At 35.0% G+C, this 13,775-nt stretch overlaps 2 protein-coding genes across 2 annotated transcripts; both read left to right on the top strand.

Annotated features, from left to right (window-relative positions):
- Nucleotides 1–6,373: 6,373 nt before the first annotated feature.
- Nucleotides 6,374–8,434, top strand: LOC104894061 (glutathione S-transferase U9). Its single transcript, XM_010680229.4, has 2 exons — nucleotides 6,374–6,958; nucleotides 7,894–8,434. Exons 1-2 carry the CDS (start codon nucleotides 6,641–6,643, stop codon nucleotides 8,266–8,268), a joined length of 693 nt encoding a protein of 230 aa, XP_010678531.1. The 5' UTR covers nucleotides 6,374–6,640; the 3' UTR covers nucleotides 8,269–8,434.
- A 1,438-nt stretch (nucleotides 8,435–9,872) lies between these two features.
- LOC104894060 (glutathione S-transferase U9) lies at nucleotides 9,873–11,571 on the top strand. The gene is made up of 2 exons (XM_010680228.3): nucleotides 9,873–10,238; nucleotides 11,120–11,571. The coding sequence occupies exons 1-2, from the start codon at nucleotides 9,918–9,920 to the stop codon at nucleotides 11,471–11,473; spliced, it is 675 nt and encodes a 224-aa protein (XP_010678530.1). The 5' UTR covers nucleotides 9,873–9,917; the 3' UTR covers nucleotides 11,474–11,571.
- The last annotated feature ends 2,204 nt before the right edge of the window (nucleotides 11,572–13,775 follow it).

A 13,775-nucleotide genomic window follows, 5' to 3' on the forward strand; every position in this document is an offset into this window, starting at 1 on the left:
TAAAAACACTATATTGTTTACCATGATGTTTAGTGTATTCTCATAGTGAACTCGTATTTGGACTAATCAATTGAGTAAAACCACTCTAATGAGTAAAGGAGTAGAACGACTCTTCATATATATATATATATATATATAATATATATATATATATATATATATATATATATATATATATATATATTAATATATATAACCAATGACAATAATAACGAGTAGATGATCAATTCCAAGCTTCATATAACAACAACAATAATAATTAATGTAAACTTAATAGATTAAAGTATAATATCTTTATCTATCTCATTGATTATATCTTGATATATATGTAAAACCCAACAAATAAGATATCATTTCATCCCAACCGTCGATTAAAACAAACCTATGGCTTAAACCTCATAGATACAATCACGCATCAATATAAGTATATTGTTATAATATAGTTCACGTAAATGACTATAATTAAAACTTCAATTGAGTACGTAATAGTTGTATATAAGTAATATTTCAATAAATTTAGTTTTGTAACAATGACCACAAGCAACATATATAACTAGTATAACTATTTACGGATTCTTAACAATAACAATATAAATACTAATAGTAATATAGTAGCAACAATGTTAAGAATAGCAATAGCAATAACAAACATAACACGGTATATATGCTTTATGTTGTGACTATATATGATAAAGTATAAACAAATAATTTTATCAATGTGTTTAATCATTTTAGTATAATTTTGGTATTAAAATCATTATAAAACCCGTTTAATACTCTATTGATTATAAATTAGTATAACGACTCTTGATATGTTTACTATAACAAATGACAATACTAATTAAATTTAGAAAACTAATTTCTTAAAAATCATTAATACTAATTAAATTTTGAAAGTTTCTAATTTCTTTTAATTTCTAGTAATACTACTAATTTCTAAAGTTAGTAAACTAATAATATTAGAACTAGAAATTAGAATACTCAAATCATAATAATATCAAAATACAATACTAGTTTATTAGTAGTTTAGGCTATTAAATTTTTTTGAGGGAAAAACCATTGATTTTATAAAGATGAAAATCCAACCATTGATTAAGTTAGCAATCCATGTGATTGACCACTCTCAATTCTCATTGGTCAAAATATAATGTCAAAGATTATGAATTAAGACCATTGATTTGAAAAGATCAAAATCCAACCATTGAACTACATCCCTTTCTAACCCTAAACCCTCCCCCTTCCCTCCTATCATCATTCCTCAGTAATAGCCTCCCTCACTCTCACTTCTCCCTCTCTGAGATTTCCTTCCTCAGCCTTACTCGTACTCCTCCCTCCCTCTCATGGTAGATCTCCTTCAACTTTCTCTCTCACGCACCTCTCTTCGCCACCGACGTTCAAGCTTCGCGGTCGTTCAAGCACGCAACGTCTCTTCTTCTCTCTTTCACGCGAACGTTCAAGCTTATCGTTCGTTTGTTCGATATCAATGGCTTCAGATTTAGTTTCCAGATCTCGCCGGTCGGTCTTCATTCTCTCATCATCTCGCCGGTCTTCATTGTCTATTTTTTTTTGAGGGGAAATTTTGTCTATTTTTAATTTAGTTTGTTCATTGTTGTAAATCATTTCTTAATTTAGCTTGTTTATATATTATTTTTTAGATTTTTAATTGTCGAAATCTTCAACAAGGCTGAATGTTGTTTTAGATTTTTGATTTAGCTTGTCAATATACATTATTTTCGCAATTCGTTTATTAATTTAGCTTATTTAAATATTAGTTTTTAGATTTTTAATTCGTATAATATTATTTTTTTGCGTTGAATAATTCAGAATTTTGTAATTCATTTTTCTTGTTTTTATTAATTTATTTTTTCGTTTACTGTCTTTTTCTTCTTATTTTTGTTAATTTATTTGTTTATTTACTGTCTTTTTCTTATTTTTATATTCTTATTAATTTAACTGTATTATGATATTGCATGTAGAATCTCTTGCTTTTTCAGAAATGATAAAGATTGTTGGTGGTGTTTGTTAATTGAACAAGATTTGCATAAAACCAGTAGTTAACAAGTACTTGATTAAGCGATTTAAAATCGCTGGTTTGGGATCTAGAAATAGTTTTGTAAGTTGATGTTATCTTAGGTTTAATAAGTTTAATAAAAAAATCAAAGTAAAAATAATTGACTTGTAAATTCAAGTACAATTTGATGTAGATAACAATAAATTAATTTGGTTACTAAACAGCTTTGGTTAGTCAAGTTCAATTTTTGATTAAAATTTGTCAAGTTTCAACTCAATTTTTGTTCAATTTAATTTTAGTAAAAATAATTTACATGTTGACGTTGTGACTTTAATAATATACATCAATAGATGTAAAATTAAAACAAGAGAATAATGTACAAAAATAATTCAAAAATAAATGAAAATAAAAATATAAACAAATACATGATATTGAAGGTGTAACCCACAAATAGTCAAATTAAATGTAATTTAATTTTTAATTTTTTATTTAATTAATTATTAATTGTAAGCAATTTTATAAATTAACATATTTAAATTATTTTGTAGATATAAAAAAAATTGAATTTTAATAATATCTTGTTGATTGCGGTCGGGTTCGGGTTTGAGAGCAGGTCTGTCTGAACAGGTCAGGATATAATCTTGCCGGGTGCCGGTCAGGTCTGGGTAATCCCAGGTCAGGTTTCGGTCAGGTCTAAGGACTGACCCTCACAGGTCGAACCAGGTTCAAGTCAGGTCAGAATCAGGTTGACCCAGCGGTCAGATCTGATTCTGACACCACTACCCTTGAGGCCTTGGGCTTGAAGTTCCGAATTCAAAACTATTTTTGCTGATCGCGCGCTGTCAAATACTTGGCATGATGGTACCGGTAGATGTTTGATATTGAATACTAAGATATACTATAGTTAAATTCTTGACCTATATAATTTTCAATAAATTATAATTTTATAAATCTAACTATGCAATCATCTATTAAGTACTTATCTTATTAGTTTCTGTTTTAACTGTTGGGGTAAATGGTGGAGTTGAGCAAACTCGGAAGCCCACTACGAAAACAAGCCCAACACACGAAGGAAACCAACCGTCTCCTAGCAGCCCGAGCGGGACATCAATGAACTCGGGCGGGACTGCTGGGTTGGTTTGGTTCTGCCTCGAAGGCAGAAAGTCTTCTTCACCCTGCACCCGGGTGGGCTGGGCTGTGGCCCGAGCGGGCTGCATGGCCCGACATAAGCTCGGGTGTGCTTTATTTCATGGCTTGAAGGCAGTGAGTTGCAGTGGGTATTTACCTGGGCGGGCGGCACTTGGGTCCGGGCGGGCTTTTCTTGTCGCTCGTCTAGGCAACCTAGATTTCTGGCGTTTTTTTTTATCAGGTTTGAGGTTTAATCTCAACCCTTGGATTGTATTAATTTCCCTAAAGTATATAAACCCCTTTTTTTATGTTTTAGAATATCATCCACACAAAGAGAGATCAACCTAGGTTTTAGTAAAGAGGAGAGAGAAAATAACATTAAACTCATCCTTAATGCTTGTATTATTCATCCATTGTTGCCAACTTGCCATTAATCAAAGGTGCTTTCTTGGTGGTTTTTTCTCCATGTGCTAAGGTTTTCCCACGTTATTCGGTGCATTTTCATTGCTTTCCTATTTATGCTTAGTTTCATCACTTTTCATTTATTATTGATTAGTGTTAATTACAAGTAATTAATAATTTTGCTTAATCTAATTCTCAACATTAACTTATAGTACAAATTCTACTTTAGTATACTTCCTCCGTTTTATTATACCAAGCTTCCTTTGCTTATAAACAGTGAAATTTTACATATTCATTGCTGTGCGCATACTTTGAACTTGTTTGTCCAAGATGGTATATGATTTTGATATTCTTAAGTGGTTGAAACAACATTCTAGCCTAAGGATGGCAACGAATTGGATCTGGATTGGGTCCATATGATACCGGATCCAGATTCGTTTTCAGACTTTGGATCTAGATCCGACCCGAATCTAGCTAGCGAGTCAGAAAAGTTGGACCTAGATCCAGATCTAACGGATCCGGGTCCAAAATGGATCCAACATCACACGAGTCACTATCAAATATGTAATGCATACCCACATCAGAATTTTATTAGTCTTACTGATCTCGGCGCAACAAAGACATAATTGCAACGAATTTTCGACTTGAAGAACAACGATAATTAACATTTCAGCAAGAAATCTAAAATTCGAACTTATTTTTGATTTCTATCAAATTCAAGTGTTTTTTTAGCAAATTTCAAAAGCGAATGAAACAATGTAATCACCGCAAAGATGGTGCAGTGTCGTCGAAAATAAAAAGTACAAAGCAGTTGCATGCCAACGTCCTTTTTAGCCGAGGAGAGTGAACTAGAAAAGCGAGGAATTACGGCGAAGAGAAGAAGTAGAAGAAGATGGTGCAGTGGACAGTGCAGACGTTGGAAAGATGGTGCGCTGGACAGTGTGGTCATCGGAAAGGTATCGCTGGAAAGATGGCGCGGTAGTGGGCCTGCGTGGAGTGTGGAGAGAGGCGTGAAGGGGAGCAACAGTTCAGGGAGTCAGACTCCTAGAAGTTAGAGTGAAATGTTTATTCTAGAATTAGAGCGAGGCTTAGAAGTTAGAAGCCCAACTCACCTACTTTTTCTAAAAAACGGGTTTGCTTATTTGGGTCGTGGGTCAGATTCGAACCGAGATTTGTAATATAAAAACTGAACCCAGATCTTACCCCGATCAAACTGGTCTGAAACTTGAGGATCTAGATCAGATAAAATGGATCGGGGTCCACAGATCTGGATCGGGTACATGATCCATTGCCCTCCCTACTTTGACCTTAGTGACATTGATATTCTTAATTGATGTTATGACTTATGAATTTTTAGTATTTCTAATGTTTTATTTGAATTACTATAAAATTGCAAAATTGTAATGAGTAAGATGTAATGATAGTAATACAGGTTAAACTAGAATAAATGGTATTAATAATGATCATGAGAAATCTCATTATTTATTTAAATTACTTTTCAAGTGTTAAATATTTAATAATAAAAATTGTTAAGAGCAAAATTATATAATAAATGATGTAAATTAATAAATCATTAACATTACTCCCCAAAGCATGATTTTCATTTTTAATTAACTGTAAAAATATAACTTTAAAATATAATGATTATAATCTATTAATCATTAAAAAAACTAATTGTCTAAAATTATTAAATTCTAAGGTTTATATTGTTGGATTTGGTGGAGATGATTGAAGTAAGGAAGCAAGGCACGAGGAGAAGCGAAGAAGACGAGTAAGGAGCGGCCAAGGAGCAACTGCCAAGGCGGGTAGCAGGGGCCCGAGCGGGCAACTTCCTCGGGCAAACTATCTTTGGCTCGGCGGGAGACTTTGGCTGAAGGAGACAGAAAATTCCAAGAAGTCTACTATGGGTGGGCAATCATTTTGCATGGGCGGAACAGTTTGGCCCACGCGGGCGGTTTTTCGAGCCCGGACGAGCAAACATAGTGCGCTTTAAGTTTCAATAGTGGCCATTATATTGCTTTTGTCTTGTAATATAAATACCCTATTTTGTGGTTTTAGAGGGAGTAACACACAACTTCATTGGTCAAACTTAGGTTCAAACTTAGAACCTCATCTTTTCTTGGATTTTAGGAGAGGGAGTGAGTTTCTGAGAGAGTTATGTTGTTCACCATTGTTCTCCATTGATGCATAGTGCAAGTTTGTGGGTTTTTCTTCCGAGCTCGAGTTTCCTAGTAAATTGGTGTGTTCTTTCCTTCTTTTTCTCTCTATTTGTTTTATGTGGTTGTTGTTTCAATTTCTTGTTTGTTCGTGATTTTTATTGATTGTCATAACTAGTTAGCACTTGTTTTTAAATCACAACATATGTAACAATAATTCTAATGCTAATTTATTTGTTTAAATACAAAAGTTAAAAACTCGTTCTTAATTCAGCCCATTACCACAGCTGGCTAAACTCCTTCCAGACCAGCCCAAACTAGACTCTCATGGCCGAACAAATTGGCCCACCAGACCAGCCCATCATATCTAGAAACTCGTGGTTTGGTCCTAGGCCATGGCAAGCCAGCCTAACCCGCTTTAGATTGCGGTGTGACCTACCCAATATGTCTATTGGTCACCACTATTACCAAATAAAGAAACGTTACAATTAATGTGAAACTTATAAATAAGAAAAAAATTGCAATTTTTTTTTTTTTTTTAAGAAAGTAGTATACATGGTACAAATGTGAAACAAGTTTTAAAATCTTTTCCGCAACAAGAATATCCTGAATTGATGCACCCAAGAGTGTATTCTATAAAACTTCAAGCACTCTAAATCAAAAGTCTCACACTTTTTACTTTTTAGTATATGACAAAATTGACCGAGTTTAAGCTTTACACTTTGAAGTCATAAAGAATATTCAAACGGTGGAACCGTGGAAGAACATGTTCTAAATTTTTTTTGTTGATGTGTAATAGACTAGTAGTGTAAGGAAAAGTCTATGATGAAGCAGATTCCAACACTTTGCGTAATACATTTTAACACTTCCATTATAAACACACACAAATACTACCGTTGGACACGTATTGGTTGAGAAAGAGGTGAAGATCCACAAAAATTATATGGGGGAAGAGAGCTCAATTAAGCTATATGGAATGTGGGCAAGTCCTTTTGTGTTAAGACCCAAACTTGCCCTCAAAATTAAGGGCATAGAGTATGAATATATAGAGGAAGATCTTGCCAACAAAAGTGAGCTGCTTTTGCAATATAACCCGTTGTACAAGCAAGTGCCTGTCTTTGTGCATAATGGCCTCCCAATTGTAGAATCATTTGTCATTGTTGAATATATTGATGAAACTTGGACTGATCCTCCACATCTTCTGCCTAAAGATCCCTACCTGAGGGCCAAGCATCGTTTTTGGGTAGCCTATTTCGAACAAGTAAGCTCCCTCAATTTCTTGATAATGACTTAAGAGTGATCTCGCATATATCTCATATTAATGTTAAAAGTAATGAAAACCCTTTCTCTTTTCTCGTGGATTTCCATTATTGAGACCATCTCATAAAATTAGGGGTCTGTGTTAATAAATTACTTTCTCCATTTTAATTGTGACATTTTCTATTTTAGAAAATTTCAATTTAGTTGTGATATTTTTATTTTGGATAATAACATCTCTCTATCTCTCCCCTATCATCACATGGAACCTTATTGTTTTCTTTCTCTATCTTTTTCTTCTCCAAAAATTGTTTAGGAGTCTGTAATTTTAAAAGTGTCACAATTAAATTGAAATGGAGGAAGTATAAAACTTATTTTTTTTGTAAATAGAAGAGACGGAAGAATTACAAATGATGCTTTTTGGAGAATGGGAGAAGAAGAAGACACCATATAGAAATTAATATCTTCACATTTGTAATTAGATTTAGGTTTTTTTGGACGGATAACTAATAGAATTAGAATTGATCCGGCCCCAGCTCTTTTTTTAGATGTATGAGCTGCTCACCAGCATCTCCTCCTTATTTCGAACATGTGCAGTTGCTCACCCTAAACACAGTCTTAACCACCTATGCCATTATCACTCAATATCACCTTCTAAGACTAATAAATTATAATGAACTTTGGGGAATGATAAAGTAAGTTGATATGAGATTTCTCTTACAAATTACACTAAAATTCATTATCATTAAGAGGCAGACTAGAAAAAAATTTAGCTTTTCAATGAGGTTTTATTCCAAATTCAATTGAAACAAACGAGGGTAACTATTTCCCTTAACTTTAATCTACTCTATACGTGCTATCGAAAAATTGATGCATGATGCACATCTAGTTCTCTAGTCTCTTGTATATAATCTAATTTACGGTGTATGGTTGGGCCAGGTCTTGCTGTTTTTGGGAAAAACACTAACAGAAGGCAAAGCGAACGAGGAGCAGCTTAACGAGTACTTGAAGAAGCTGGATGTGGCTGAAGAATTATTAACGAAAGAGATGTTCCTAAATGGTGCTCCATCTTTCCAGGATATGAAACTTGGATACTTGGATATAGTGTTTTATTCTTGTTTTGATATGTCCGATGTTCTGGAAGACTGCTTTGGTATTAAGCTTTTAACCTCAGAAAGGTATCCACTGTTAACATCTTGGCTCAACGCACTGAGGGAAGTTCCTGAAGTTAAAGAACTAACACCGCCGAAGCCTAAGATGCTTCAACATCTTCAAGTTGTGCTGCAGAAGTACCTCCCACCAAAGCAGGCGTAAATGATCATCAATTTTCACAAGGAATTGTCGAATTTTGGGGACTGTTGTTTTGATTTAAGGAATAATTAAGTACATGGGTCCGTCGATGCTGTAGTAACTAGTATGTAGATTGTGTGTACTTACCACATACTTCCACTGTTTATAGAAATAATTGCACCATTTCTAATTTTCATGCATGTCGATGTATGATTTCAATCATTAATATTTTTAATTATCAATAAGTAAAAATTTATAAGTTTATATTAAAAAAATTTACATCAATACAAATCTAACAAGACCACCCATGACTCCATGTCTCCATGAGTCCATGACTATGTTTTTTCTTAAAATATAAATCACCAAAGACAATCAAAATATAAGATGTGAATAGTGCACAAAATAGAAATGATGCAACTATTTCTAAACGGAGGAAGTATATAAGAGGTGGGCATGGGCCGTGGGCTTGAGTAAATGGCGGGCCGGGCCCAGGCCCATGAGTGGCGGGCCGTGTCGTGCCGGGCTTGAAATTATTAAAATATGTCCACGGCCCAGCCCGGGCCTGCGGGCCAGCCCATGTTTTATGTTGTATTGTTGACAGTTTTAGGGTAAAAAACAAAGAAAAGGAGCGTTCGGCCTGCGGGCTCATGCCGGTGCGGGCCAAAAATAAAATTTCTTGACCATTACATGCCCGCAGCCCACGTAACGGACAATGGGCCGGGCCGGGCCGGGCTCAAATCGTGCCAGCCCGGCCCATGCCCACCTCTAAATATATTATAGTAGTATACACAACAACATAAAAACACTTCCTGTATCCCAATTTGTTGCTACCACATTTGCAATTTTGCATCGATATGTATCGTTTTGATTTGCATTGTTAAGCTCAATAATTAATGTATATGCTCTATTGAAAAATAGAGACTATTAGGAAAAAAAAAAACGAAACTTGAACTTATCCATTCAGAAGATCAGACTTCATTTAGGATTTGTTTTTGACTTCATAGTGAAATTGCTATGTAATCTTATCGCAATAATAAATAGAGGAAAAATCGTCCTACATATGAAGTTAGAATTAACAATTCAAGTTGATTCCAACTCGATCCAAACCAAAAAAATCAATTGATATTAAATTTAAAAATCCGATTTCAAATCAATAAAAAATTCGACTCTATCATATTGCCTACCTAATCACATTCACTAAGTGATCGTTTATCACATAGACTTATGTAAACCCTATTCTTTCAGATTTATTTTCAGTTTTGTTAAGTTCAGTTTATTATTATTATTATTACTATTTGAATTCACTTTAATTCAATTCCGTTCCATTCAGTTAAGTTTATTCCGCCAAAATAAGTTCAAAAAACAGGACAGAAATATCCTACAGATATTGAAACTTGTCAACTCCTACTCCACAAATTATTTATTTGAGAAAATTGACTGTAAAAAAGATTCAACAATTTGAGAAAATAATTTAAAATTCTATTGATGTACGTGTAACACCGTAAAGGTCAAGGTACAAGGATGAATGATGAATCATTTCCAACGCCTTAGATTAAGTTTTTTATATCCTTGTACGAATCAATTATAACCACACACGCAACTACTAGTCTACTACCAGTCTACCACTATAAATTGTACTAACTGAGAAACAGGGGAATTAACACCAAAAAGTTATGGCGAAAGAGGGGTCATCAGTTAAGCTATATGGAATGTGGGCAAGTCCTTATGTGTTAAGGGTTAAAATAGCCCTTAAAATTAAGGGCATAGAGTATGAGTATATAGAGGAAGATCTAGCCAACAAAAGTGAGTTGCTTTTGCAATATAATCCTGTGTACAAGAAAGTGCCTGTAGTTGTGCATAATGGTCTCCCAATTGCGGAATCATCTATCATCCTTGAATATATAGACGAGACTTGGACTGATCCTCCATATCTACTGCCCAAAGATCCCTACCAAAGGGCCAAAGATCGCTTCTTGGCCACCTATTTACAACAGGCAAGTCTCTTGTTTTTGAGCTTTTGTTAAAAAGTTTTGTGCAAATTGGTATGTTTGTTTAGAATTGCAACAGTTTTCTTTTCTAGTATACATAGATTTCCCTTTGACAATATTGTTAATTGACTTTTTGTTAATTAATCTGCAGAATAAGTTTTTTTTTTATATTTTGATGTAAATAATCAAAGTTTTAAGCTGTTAAACTGCAACTGAAACCGTTGCAATTGTGAATTATAAGAAAATGGACGAAGTATAAGAACTACATTTTATAAGGTGGGATATTATTATATTGAAAAAATTGACAGAAATAATCCTAACTATGATCCATCCGCTTAAAATAATTCGAACTTTGGGTTATTCTGAAATAATCCAAATTATTTGAGATACCTTCGTAAAATAATCCAAATTTTTATTTTTTTTGCCTTCAATGATCCCTTAATAATACATAAGTTAATTAAAAATTTGGATTATTTTGAGAACGTATTCCCAATAGTTCAAGTTATTCTAGAATAGTCCATAGTTGAGATAATTTCGAGGGAACCAGTGATAGTTTGGATTATTCTTGTCAATTTTTCCTACTATATTTAATTCCATATATTTAAGATATCAACCTACATTACTTTTTGTTTATATGCATTGAATTAGAAATAAATGGTGACTACATTGTCCAGAGAAGGTTTAGCCAAAAACTAAAATATAAAGGGAGTGTAAAGAGTAAATTAGAGTTTTTGATCGGTGTACACCCCTATCTTTGTGTGTGATTTTTTGAAAATTTCCTTTCTTGTAACATCTTTGTTTGAATTTGATCATCTTTGATAGACTATACACACTGATAGGTGATAACCAAGTCAAATAATGTTGTATGGTATTGGTACGGATTGCAGATATCCGAAACTTTGGGCAAAACACTTATGTCAGAAGGTAAAGCAACAGATGATCTACTGCAAGAGTACTGGAAAAGTCTAGATGTGGCTGAAGAATTAATGAAGGATATTTTCTCTAATGGCAGTCCATCTTTCCAGGATTCGAAACCGGGTTACTTGGATATAGTCATCTATTCCTTCTTTTGGGCCTCAGATGTCATGGAGGAGATCTTTGGCTTAGAGTCTTTAACTGCAGAAAGGTACCCAACATTGTTTTCATGGACCAAGGCTCTAAGTGAAGTTTCTGAATTTCAAGATGTCACTCCATCCAAGCCTCAGCTGCTTCAACTTTTGTATGCTATGCGGCAGAAGTAGATCCTACCATAGGCTTGATTGATTGTTATCAGTTGAAATAAATGTATGAATTGTAGACTGGTTTCCTTATCTTGTAAACTTAAGCATATGATTCGTTATGACAGACGTGAAAAATAAATAAATGAAGAATGCAAAACAATGAACAATAGACAACAGATTTACGTGATTCACCAATTTGACTACGTTCACGGTAGAGAGAGAATATTTTATTGATATGAGGAAAACCAGATTACAGAGAGAATTAGACTAAAATTCATAGTCTAAACAATTAGGTATAAATAACCTATTTATACCCCCGTTACAAAAACGCGTCTCCGCGTTTACAAGGCGTCTGCCGATTGGGTCGGGCGAATCCGCCCGATCGGGAGGTAATTACTAACTCCTGATTTGTTGCGCCCCCGGTCGGGCGAGACTCACCCAGTCGTAATTCGCGAGCTCGCCCGATCGGGCGACTTCCCGAAAACTGTTGTTCTCAAATCCGTCACGGGCCCGATCGGGTGACTCACTCGACCCGATCGGGTGGTAAATCGGAAACTCCTTTTTTGACGCATTTTGACGAACACATTCAAGGCACTATTATTACAAATCTCCAACCTGACTTCAATCCTCTCATAATAACCAGAAAAAAAACCAGATGCATTGATCACAACGCCCAGAAACTCCCTACACCAGATTTGTCCCAAAAGACAACCAGACCAGATTAGTCCCTAAGGACCCCATAATTTCCCCAAAAGGGCAACTTACAATTACGAATGTTGAGCAAGTCCAAACAATGTTGAAACTTACTCTGTGGAACCGGCTTGGTGAACATATTAGCAGGATTATCAGTTGTTCCTACCTTCTTCACCTTAATTGTTGTCTCACTTTTCAGAAAATGATAACTGACATCAATGTGTTTAGTACTCTCATGATGAACTTGATCCATGGCCAAACATATCGCACTCAAACTGTCGTAATACACGGTTGCCTGATCATGATGTAGACCCAAATCACTAATTAACCCCTTTAACCAGATTCCCTCCTTAGCTACTTCCGTCAAGGCCATATACTCTGCCTCAATAGTAGACAAAGTTACCGTAGGATGCAAAGTTGCTTTTCAACCTACCACAAAACCACCAAGAGTAAAAACATAACCAGTCATAGATCTTCTACCATCCACATTTCCACCATAATCAGAATCAGAATATCATGCAACTAAACATGCCATATCACCTCCATAAATGAGACCAATATCTGACGTACCTCTAAGATACTGAAAAATCCTCTTGACTGCCTGCCAATGCTCCTTACCAGGATCATTCATGAACCTACTAACCGCACTGACTGCATGTACAAGATCTGGCCTAGTGCAAACCATAACATACATCAAGCTCCCTGCTGCACTAGCATAAGGAACCCGACTCATGTACTCTTTCTCCTCAGCATACTTAGGTGCAAAAGCTACAAACAAGTGACTATTTGAAGCACTTGGAGTATCTATAGGTTTTGCTGTTGACATGCCAAACCTTGACTATCTTTTCAATATAACCTTTATGTGACAAGAAAAGTTTTTGTTGAGCGCTCTCCCTATTAATCTCCATACCCAAAATCTTCCTTGTTGCACCCAAATCCTTCATCTCAAATTCAGCACTGAGAAGTTCCTTCAATCTTTGAACATCCGACTTGTTCCTAGCAGCCATCAACATATCATCTACATATAGCACTAAGTAGATGAAAGATCCATCAATCAGCTTGTTGTGATACACATAACAATCATATGAAGTATGAACTCCTGTTATAGCCTACCTTCATCATATAGCTATCAAACTTCTTGTACCATTGCCTTGGAAATTGCTTTAGCCTATATAAGGACTTTTTTAACTTGCAAACAAAGTTTTCTTTTCCCGGAATCTGGAACCCATCTGGTTGAGCCATGTATATTTCCTCCTCCAACTCTCCATGTAGAAAAGCTATTTTTACATTTAGCTGCTCAAGCTCAAAATCCTGATGTGCAACTACTGCTAGTAGCACCCTGATGGAAGTATGTCTGACGATAGGGGAAAAAAATCTCATTGTAGTCTACACCCTCCCTTTGTGTGAAGCCTCTTGTAATAACCAGTCGAGCCTTATATTTGACCCCGCTTCAGATCTTATCCCCTCCTTTTTCTTGAAAACCCATTTACACGTAACAGTTTTTCTCCCTGGAGGCTTAGATACAAGCTCCCAAATAGACTTCACACGTGGTTCACCAATTTGGCTACATCCACGGCAGAGAGAGAGAATATTTTGTTATTATGAGGAAAACCAGATTATAAAGAGAATT

This window comes from Beta vulgaris, chromosome 5 (genome assembly GCF_026745355.1).
Source record: "Beta vulgaris subsp. vulgaris cultivar EL10 chromosome 5, EL10.2, whole genome shotgun sequence".
NCBI lineage: Eukaryota > Viridiplantae > Streptophyta > Magnoliopsida > Caryophyllales > Amaranthaceae > Beta > Beta vulgaris.

What these genes read in the sequence shown, in the direction of transcription:
- LOC104894061 (XM_010680229.4), top strand. Translation starts at nt 6,641, where the DNA reads ATGGGGGAAGAGAGCTCAATTAAGCTATATGGAATGTGGGCAAGTCCT. An exon ending in GGGTAGCCTATTTCGAACAA is followed by an intron (nt 6,959 to 7,893) that starts GTAAGCTCCCTC and finishes TGGTTGGGCCAG; the next exon opens with GTCTTGCTGTTTTTGGGAAA.
- LOC104894060 (XM_010680228.3), top strand. Translation starts at nt 9,918, where the DNA reads ATGGCGAAAGAGGGGTCATCAGTTAAGCTATATGGAATGTGGGCAAGT. An exon ending in TGGCCACCTATTTACAACAG is followed by an intron (nt 10,239 to 11,119) that starts GCAAGTCTCTTG and finishes TACGGATTGCAG; the next exon opens with ATATCCGAAACTTTGGGCAA.